This window comes from Nicotiana tomentosiformis, chromosome 8 (genome assembly GCF_000390325.3).
Source record: "Nicotiana tomentosiformis chromosome 8, ASM39032v3, whole genome shotgun sequence".
Taxonomy (NCBI): domain Eukaryota; kingdom Viridiplantae; phylum Streptophyta; class Magnoliopsida; order Solanales; family Solanaceae; genus Nicotiana; species Nicotiana tomentosiformis.
The window spans coordinates 49,087,424-49,097,612 of record NC_090819.1 but is presented as its reverse complement, the minus strand read 5'-3'; the positions used below and the strand labels follow the sequence as shown (position 1 = coordinate 49,097,612).

At 39.1% G+C, this 10,189-nt stretch overlaps 1 protein-coding gene across 1 annotated transcript; it reads left to right on the top strand.

Moving 5' to 3' along the window:
- The first annotated feature begins 551 nt into the window (after positions 1 to 551).
- On the top strand, positions 552 to 980 carry LOC138897440 (uncharacterized). Its single transcript, XM_070183410.1, has one exon. It carries the CDS (start codon positions 552 to 554, stop codon positions 978 to 980), a length of 429 nt encoding a protein of 142 aa, XP_070039511.1.
- Positions 981 to 10,189: the final 9,209 nt, after the last annotated feature.

Below are 10,189 nucleotides of genomic sequence, written 5' to 3'. Positions count from 1 at the left end.
TTGGATGCGTGTTGGGACAACATGACAAAATCGGAAGAAATGAACAGGCCATCTACTACTTAAGCAAGAAGTTCACACCATGTGAGGACAAATACACTTTGATAGAGCGTAATTGCTTTTCTTTGACTTAGATCGCCCAAATATTGAGGCATTATATGTCAGCATACACCACACATTTGATATCTCGGCTCGACCCGCTCAAGTATATCTTTCAGAAGTCGATGGCTACAGGAAAACTAGCTAAATAGTAGATTCATCTAAGCGAATTTGACATTGTGTGCATAACGCATAAAGCCATCAAAGGACAAGCTTTAGCTGACCACCTTGTAGAGAATCAAGTGGACAAGGATTATGAGCCGCTCACTACGTACTTTCCTAACGTGGAGGTATTGTTCGCCAGAGAAGATATTGCAGAGTCATACCTTGGATGGAGAATGTTCTTCGACGGAGTGGTAAATTTCAAAGGAGTGGGAATTGGGACAGTCCTAATTTCAAAATCAGGACAATACTACCCACTATCAGCATAGATAAGGTTCCCTTGTACCGATAATATGGCCCAGTACAAAGCATGCATCCTCGGGATCAACATAGCAGTTGATATGAACATCAAAGAGCTTTTGGTCATAGAGGATTCTGATCTATTGATACATCACGTTCAAGGGGAATGGTCTACCAAGAATGTCAAGATCCTCCCATACATGCACTGTGTAAAAGAGTTATGCAAGAAGTTCACAAAGATCGAGTTCAAACATGTTCCCAGGATCCAGAACGAGTTTGCTGATGCTCTTTCAACCCTATCATCCATGATTCAGCATCCAGATAAGAATTACATCGACCCTATCGATGTAGAAATCAGAGATCAGCATGCGTACTGTTTCCATGTAGATGAAGAGCCAGATGGTAATCCGTGGTACCATGACATCAAAAGGCTCCTTGAAAAAAGAGAGTATCTAGATAGTGCTACTAAAAGTCAAAAGTGAGCGCTCAGAAGGTTGGCAAATCATGTTTTCCTTTACAGGGAAGTCATGTATAGGAGGACCCTAGAATAGGGACTATTAAGATGTGTAGATGTCGTTGATGCAACCCAATTATTATAAGAGATACATGCAGGAACATGAGGACCCCACATGTACGGCTTCACAGCCAAGAAGATCATAAGAGCCAGATACTTTTGGATGAACATGGAAAGCGATAGTATCCGTTATGTGCAGAAGTGTCACGAGTGCCAGATCCACGGGGATTTCATCCGGGTAACACCTAATGAGTTGAATGTAATGGGTTCGTCTTGGCCGTTTGCCGCTTGGGGCATGGACGTGATTGGACCTATAGAGCCTGCCGCATCAAACGGGCACCGTTTAATTTTGGTAGCCATTGACTACTTAACCAAATGGGTTGAAGCATCTACGTACAAGGCCGTTACAAAGAAAGTAGTGGCAGATTTCATCCGTAACAACATCGTCTGCCGATTTAGGATACCCGAGTCAATCATCACTAACAACTCAACTAATCTCAACAGTGATCTCATGTGGGAAATTTACGAGAAGTTTAGAATTGTTCACTGCAACTCTACAACCTATAGACCACAAATGAATGGAGCAGTTGAAGATAACAGACAATCATAGACAATGGCACGAGAAGTTATCCTTCACCTTACTAGGTTATCGAACCACCATGAGGACGTCTATTGGGGAAACGCCATACATGTTGGTATATGGCACTGAAGTTGTGATACCAGTAGGGGTTGAGATACCATCCTTAAGAGTCATCCAAGAAGCCAAGTTAGATGATGCAGAATGGATACGGGTCAGGCAAGAGCAACTCTTGGATACGGGTGAAGCCTCGCCAGTTTATACCGGGGCAGTTGGTTTTGAAGAATATTCCCCCACCAGGAAGAAGCCAAAAGAAAATTCGCACCAAATTTGCAAGGTCCTTATATGGTCCACCGAGTGTTGTCGGGAGGAGCCTTGATCTTGGCAGAGATGGATGGAAGAGTCAGCACGAAGCCTATCAACTCAGACTCAATCAAGAGATATTACGTTTGAAGATAATAAAGTTAGGGTTTGGCTGTAACAGAACTACACTCAATGTGACTTCCCACAACGGGATATGTAGGCAACCCACGTAGGGTTCAATTTCTCTCTCTCCCATTTCTTTTGTAATAGAAAATCCAAATATCATTTTGTATGTTACCCGAAACTATGCCACGACTTGATTTTCTCTGGAGGGAATATGCAAGGAATCCTCATTCGATTCAGTCATCTTTTGTAGCTGAACTACGTCCTGTACTAATTCCATTTGGATACGTAGGCAGTCTGAGTCAGACTCGACCATTTCATTCTCAATCTCATCATTTTTGCATCTGTTGGAATCAAACTACCTCTTGACCTGATTCCATTTGGATACGTAGGCTGCCTGAGTCAAGCTCGGTCATATTCATCATATTTTCTTTATAATTATCCACAAACTACGTTCAGACCTGATTCTGTTTCGGATACATAGAAAACCATAAAGGGTTCGATCATAACCTTAGGAAAAACCTATGTAACACATTAGTTTAGATTAGGAAGCGATCGTAGCGGCAAGCAGCCACGTCGTCAAAAGCATCGTGAAAGATCGACATCAACGAGATGGAGTCTTCAAGAAACAACGCTCGCGTTTAAGGAACTTTCAAAACATGTCATAATCCGAAACAACGACATTCACTATAAAACAAAGTTTTTTCAAAAAGTGTTTTCTAAAAATATCATAATTTGTTCCACCTACTGAACTTTATGGTGTAACCTCATCAAGACCGGGAAAATCTAGGACTACGTTCAACACAAACCAACGTCCCCTCCCCGCTAAGAATTTTCCTTTGAATGCAAGGCCAATAGGACATGAGGAAGTGCTGGAAATACACTAGGGCAAATGATGGATCCGCTGCTCTCTCATGACTATCATCTCTCTTTCTCTACTCAAATTTTCCTTGAATAGCTAAAACTAACTCTTAAATCCTTTGAAGGTATTTTGGAACTAGGTCGCCGACGCAAATGAGGCATACTGTATATAGCGAGCCGTCTATTCAATTTAACAGAGCATGATTGTACAAAGCAAACCATCTGCTCAACCAATCAGAGCCCCTTGTACAAAATCAATCCACTGGCTTCACCAATTGGAGCAATGTATATAGCAAATCGTTAGCTCAATCAATCAGAGTGCCCCGTACAAATCGAACATCGGCTTCGTCAATCGAAGCCTTATACTGCAAATTATTTGCTTTGCCAACAGGAGGAATTCGCATCGCCACTCCGCCACATCGGAGATCATAATTTATAGTTGCAAACCTCGTTGCCAACGTTCTGACAATCGATGGTCACAATTTAGCCTAGCAGTCAAGAGTATCTCTTGGGCATGCTCTTTTTCTTTTTTGTTATCTCAAATGTTTTGACATTTTGCTCTGATTATGTTTTTCTTCAAAGTCAGAAGCTCCTATCATGCAGAGATGCTTTATATTTCAGCATAATCACTCCCGTCATGCGGAGATAGTTTACATTTTAGTTCAACCTCTCCTACCAAGCGCAGATGCACCCTACAAGTCAATCACTCCTATCAAGTGGATATACTTTACATTTCATTGCAAACTTTCCCAGCAAGCAGAGATGCATTCCACATTAATCCCAACACGAGGAGACTCAAATGCTTCGACAGCTACAGAATGATACACAGCTCGACTAACAATCGAGTCAAATTCAAGTATCCCATCATCATGATCCCAAATAACAGCTAGCCGGCAGCCAGGCATTCTCATTCCTGCATCATTTGCATCACATCTTAACATATTCTGTATTGCAATATATAGGTATGTGTATATTTCATTTTTGCAGGAACAAATAGCGCAACATGGAACTCCTTCTAAGTAGCAGACCAAATTATAACGCTATGAGGGACAACAAACTCATAAGCGGGCCAATGACCCAAATTCAAATATGATCAGTGGAACTCTAATTCTTCAAATCTTTCAAGTCAACAACAACAACAACATACCCAGTGTGGTCCCACAAGTGGGGTTTGGGGATGGTACAGTACTCAGACCTTACCCCTACCTTTAGTAAGGTAGAGAGGCTATATCCGGTAGACCCTCGGCTCAGGACGGGGAGAGGGGGAGGGAAAGAACAAGCAAACCGATCTAACAACAGAAGCAGAAATACAAAACTAGAAGTAGATAATGCAATCAAGAAGCCGAGAAACAAGACAACAACAAGTAGTAACAGAAGTCTATGGATACCAAAAAAACACAAAAGACACCGAGTGGTGTATCAAAGCTGCTTCTACAAACAAGGACAACACTCGACCACCTAACCCTTTACCTTTATTCTCAACCACCACATCTTCCTATCTATGGTCATGTCCTTAGTGAGCAGGAGCAACGCCATATCTTGCCTAATCACCTCTCCCCAATACTTCTTCTGCCTGCCTCTACCTCTCTGTTAGCCCTCCCATGCCAGCCTCTCACACCTCCTCACCGGAGCATCAGTGTCTCTACTCTTCACATGCCCGAATTATCTAACTCGCCTCCCGCATCTTTTCCTCCACATGGGCCACACCAATCTTGTCCCGGATAATTTCATTACTAATTTTATCTAACCTGGTATGCCCTCACATCCACCTCAACATCCTCATCTCAGCCACCTTCATCTTCTGAACATAGAATTTCTTGACTGGCCAACACTCCGCCCCATACAACATAGTCGGTCTGACCACCGCCCTATAGAACTTACTTTTAAGTATTTGTGGCATATTCTTGTCACACAAAACACTAGAGTGCCGCAAATTCAAAGCTATCATGAGTGCCAAATCTTCCATCTCGCAGTATCGTCATAATACGATACTGGAGAAACTTATGTGAGCATCACTTCCTCAAAAGTCTTCACTCCAGAACTACATGAGGCCTGATCCTCGTTAAGCCCGAGGTCTGTAAGCAATTCAAAGCGTGATTTCGGCCCTAGCTCCCGAAAATTCCCCTGGAATCTTTCTTAACTCCTAGTCCTACAACTCATAATTTTCCATAAACCCAAATTCCATTCCCGCAATGTACGCCTAAAGTCGGGACAAAATTGGTTTTGGTTCAATTTCTTTGCCCGAAAACTCTTTCATCGTCTCCGGTCGAAGAGGGGCAACTGTTGACGGTCAATTTTGACCCTCCCTTTAATAAATTAATTTATTTTTATTTAATAGTTTACAATGAATATTTTTAAAATGTTTTCAATCAATTATGCCTATTTTTACAAGATTAATTTAGTATTAGTAATTTTGAAAATAATAATTTAATGCTATAATTATGCCACGCTTACTATTTTTAGATTATTAAATAATTTTATAAACAACACATAGGCTTTATAATTGATTTAATGAATTATTCTTTACTTTAAAATTAATTAGATTACTGTGTTAATAATTTTAAATTAATGTTATATTTTAGAAAATAAAGTATTTTATAAATAATTAATTACAATAGTTAGTAGTGTATATGATAATTATAATTTTACTACATTTTATTGAAAGTAATTAAGTTTTTTTAATTTAATTATAAAAGTGATTAAAAAACCAAAGGCTACAATTGAAATCTTTTAATTAAAGACGAAATGGCTATCTTTTAAATCATTTTAGCCCAAATACCTAGACCAATTACCCCATCTGACCCAGTCCAAACGACCCTCTAATCCACAGTGGCGATCCCGGTCCCTCTCCCTAAGCCAATCAAAGCTTGCCACATCACTTGTCTCCCTCACTCACAAAGAAAGAACTATGGATCTTGACCGTTGATCTATCTCATCAATGGTCCGCGTTTAATCCTTATTTTCTTATTATTCTTTAATCTTATTAAGACTTAATCTCCGTCGTCAAATCAGAGAGATCCAACGGTTGCCCTTTTTAGGGATTAAAAAATTTCTAAAATCCTTATCTCCCGAAAATATCTGGGTCGTTGATCAAATGATCCAACGACTCGGTTTCAGTCTTGCGTTTTTAACCCAGAGAAACCCCAAAACCCTAATTCATTCTTCCCTTGATCAAGCCGCCCATCCCCTTTTGCTCTCTACTCCCGTGCCTGCTCTCGCCCCATCAGTCACAAACCCTTGCATAAATCCGTGCAAGGTCAACAAATCAACAACCAAATCATCCCTAGCCGCTAATCCCCGCCGATTTCTTCCCCGTTTCGTCACTTAATTTAAATACACCTAAAATTTGGAACCCTAGATTAAGAATGCAACTTCAAATCGCTTAAATCCTCTTATGCTCTGTCAAATCGGCGCATACATGGAGTATCCTTAGAGATTCATTATGAGGAATCTTTACCCATAGGTCAACCGTAGTGACCTCTGGGTTTTATGTTATGTCCGACGATTCTCTGCCTTCAATGGTCGATTCCCCATCTCAGGTATAACTACTTCATCATTTTCCCTCTGTTTTCCTCTGATTTCACCATCTTTTCTATCATCATCCATCCTTCGTCATCTTCCACTACCGAGTTTGAATTTGAGAAAACCTAAGCTTTAATGGCCACTATAAATAGAGCCTTCAATGCTCTCATCTAGAACACCTAACATGAACACAACAGACAATACTAAGATTTCATTTACAAAAGTTTTAGGTTCCATACTGATTTCTGGTTCTTCTTTCTGGTTCTGAGTTTTTTCACTGTTCAAAGTTTTAATCTTTATTTCATGTACGGCTAAGAAAAATCCTTGTTTGGTTTGCTGGTTGAAAGGAGGGCAGTGTACTTTGACCTTTTCTCTTTTGATTATTTTATTTTAAATCGTAACCACACTGTTTCTTTCTATTGATTGCCTCTGTTTATGATGCTTGTTATCAATTTATGATTGATTGTTCCTTCTCATAGTGAGTTGTTATTGGTTTATGATTAAATTTTATGCTTTGATATTGTGTGTGTCAAATTAGTATTAAATGTTTATTATGTGACAGTGATGAACATTGTTCTGAATTGAAAAACCTATATGATTAAGCTCCTATATTTAGCTAGAGATGCCTTATGACTTCCCATACTTATTCTGACTTCATACTTCTTTGATGTTCTGCTATGGCCTTCATGTCTACCACATCAATTTTGTTTTGGTGTAGTTTGTTGCTCTGTACTTGAGGTTGTATACTTGGCAAGCTTAATTGAAACATATATGAGTACTTAAGGTTTAATTCCAAGGTTGTCATTTAGTTGAAGTATGTCAGTTTAATTCCTTAGGTTGCCTTCTTTCTTCATATGGGTGTTTGCTGATTCTAAAGTGTTTTTGAGACATTATTGTAAAGGTATTTATATTTCTATAACTATTGATCACTTCTGTAAGTCTTATTGCATAAGACAGCACCACAAGGCAACTGGGCTAAACTCTAATGAAATTCTGCACCTATTCTTGTATGTGTTCTACCAATTGCTACTCATTCAGCTCATGTTATCACATAGGAGTAGGGCTATAATTGCATCTGTTGTGATTGAGCATTAACTGTTATGTTGGTAGGCTGAATAGAACTTCACCATGTCTAGATCGTCACCAATAACCTGTACAGCTAAACCAGATCTACTAATTTTAAATTCTCCATTGTTCTGAGTCCTTTAATGATATTATTGACTTGACTTCATGATATTTGAAACCCAAACCTGTTTGTAATGTTATAACCTTGATTAGAACATCTCATGTATGTACTTGAATGCTATCTCTTGAGAGTCCTACACTCATTTTGTGCTTCAGTGCCTCTGTCTGTCCTTCATGTCTACATACATGCCTGCATTGTCTTTGAAACCTCACTAAGCTCCCCTAAATGGATTAGACTTAGCTTGTGAACTCTAAAGAGAATTACTTATTGCTACTGCTTAGATATAACAACATATTTTGTTCTTATTGAGATAGATTAGTGTGAGTTAATTAGGAAGAAGTGACTATGTCATTGATTTTAAAGTTAAGCAAGACTAATTGTAGCTTGCTAAATTGTAATCCTGTTAATATTCCTAGAAGTTCTATTTTAGGTTGAGAATCTGTAACCCTGTTAGTGCTTTTAGAAACTCTGGTTGTAGTCTGGCCTCTCTGGTAATACCCGTAAGAGCCCTAACTGTGAATTGTTGTTCTGAATCTTTTTCAATAATCTTTGAATGTTCTATCTGAAGTTATCAGCATGTGCCTTTTAATTGAGGCTACAAATATGTATTTATAATTGAAGTTGCTGATCTATGCCGGTATTAGCACTCTTTAGGAAATACCAGCGGTAGTGTTGAACCTGTAATGCTGTTAATACTTTTGTAAGCTCTAATTGTAGCTTTTAATTTGCACTCACCTAATGCTCATCAGATGTTTACTTGAAACTGTTAGTCCACATATTTGTTAACACTTTTTAGGACTGTTGACTTGTATATGCTAGAGGGCAAAACTTAAGTTAAAATCAATCATTGGTTAGTATAAATGAAGGCTGTTAAGACAAAATGTACATGTATTCATAGACTGTTGCAGACTTGGACTATATAGTCCTTAAGATATATGATTTCAGGTGTTTGATTCTTTAACAGTAATATGATGTCCCCGCCTCTATGTATGTTTGAAGTTTATTTCTTTTGAACCTTCTTAACATGTTACTCATAGTGCATTATCCATTTAGCTTTGAAATATGGTTATGATAATGTAGACAGATTATCTTGCAGTCTTATAATGTTGTGCTTTGACCATCATTGGAAAGGTGTATACTTTTGTGGTATGGTATTATTGTGGTGATTGGTCTTTACATTGAAAGTGACTCATTGGCACTTAAACACGTGGGGAAGAGTGAGTGTGAGTTATTAGGGGTATTTGGGAATAGAGTTTAGCTCTTTGTTGGGCTACTCTCCTTGACACAAGCACTGCCCTGGGCCTTGAGACCCTTGGGTACTTTGAAGTGTCAGGGAGCCTTGACCTTGAGTGGAACTCTACCCTTAGTCTCTAATCCATTGACATTCATTACTCCTTTTAGGTTTAGTGGTTAATGACATTGAAAGGTTTTCAATGTGAATCAGTTTACCATATGTGACCCCACATTAGTATAACTTTCATAATTCAAATGACTATTGGTTGATATTTATTCAAGTCATTTACTTATATATTTCATATATGATTGTATGCATATAGTATTATATCTAATGACCTTCTCTCTCTTTTTTAACATGTACAACCATTGGCCCTGTTGAGTACTCAAAAAAACTCAGGCCAAAATCTTGTACCCGCGCATCTAGAAGTCTGAAGCCCACTGCTCCTGCTATTTGAGATGTTCCCAGATAGTATCCGGAGGTCGAAAAATATGATTCATTATGAGTTTAATCTTAATGTCTCTTGCATTGCACTTATATACATATGTATCTATTTTACTTTACTGAGTCATGCTATATCGGCCGGGGTACGGTGCCTATTGTACAACCCCTGATCAGTTGGGTATGATGAAATGTGACATGTGATATGAGGCTATCGAGTCCTCTTGAGGCCGACTACGCTGAGTCTTGTTGAGGCCGGGTACGACCGAGTCCTCTATGAGGTCGGGTACGGAGTGATGTGATATGAGATATTACTGATCCCTTGTGTGGTCAGGTACGACCGAGTCCTTTTGAGACAGGGTACACCATGTTCTATTGAGACTGGGTACAACCGAGATCTCTTGAGGCCAGGTATTATATATGATATGATATGCCCCAAAGAGCGATGAAATAATACTATAATATTTAATGCACAACCACAAGGAGTGGCCTCACTTTTTACAAAACTTGCATACATTTGAGATTCATGGTTTCCGTAGTGTGCGTCCCTGGAGGCCTTTCTTCGATATTCAGGTTGAAGTTGTGTACTCATACTTCTTATGTTATGTCTTCAATTTACATGTATATTATCACCTTTATATACTCGGTACTTCTTTTGTACTCATGCTCCTTTCTTTTGGGAGCTGTGTTCATGCCCACAGGTACAGATAGGCCCGATGATGTCCCTTCCTGGTAGGGTGCTCATTTCAGCAGTTGGTTGTCGCACTCTACTTCTTCGGAGTAGTTGTTCAAAAGTTAATAGGTACTGAAGTGTATGTTCCAGTCATTATGGGTATGGTGGGGCCCTGTCCTAACCAAGTTGTGTTTATAAATATATTTGGAACTCATAGAGGCTTGCAAACTAGTGTTCGGATTTATGTAAGGGTTGGT

What these genes read in the sequence shown, in the direction of transcription:
- LOC138897440 (XM_070183410.1), top strand. Translation starts at nt 552, where the DNA reads ATGGCCCAGTACAAAGCATGCATCCTCGGGATCAACATAGCAGTTGAT.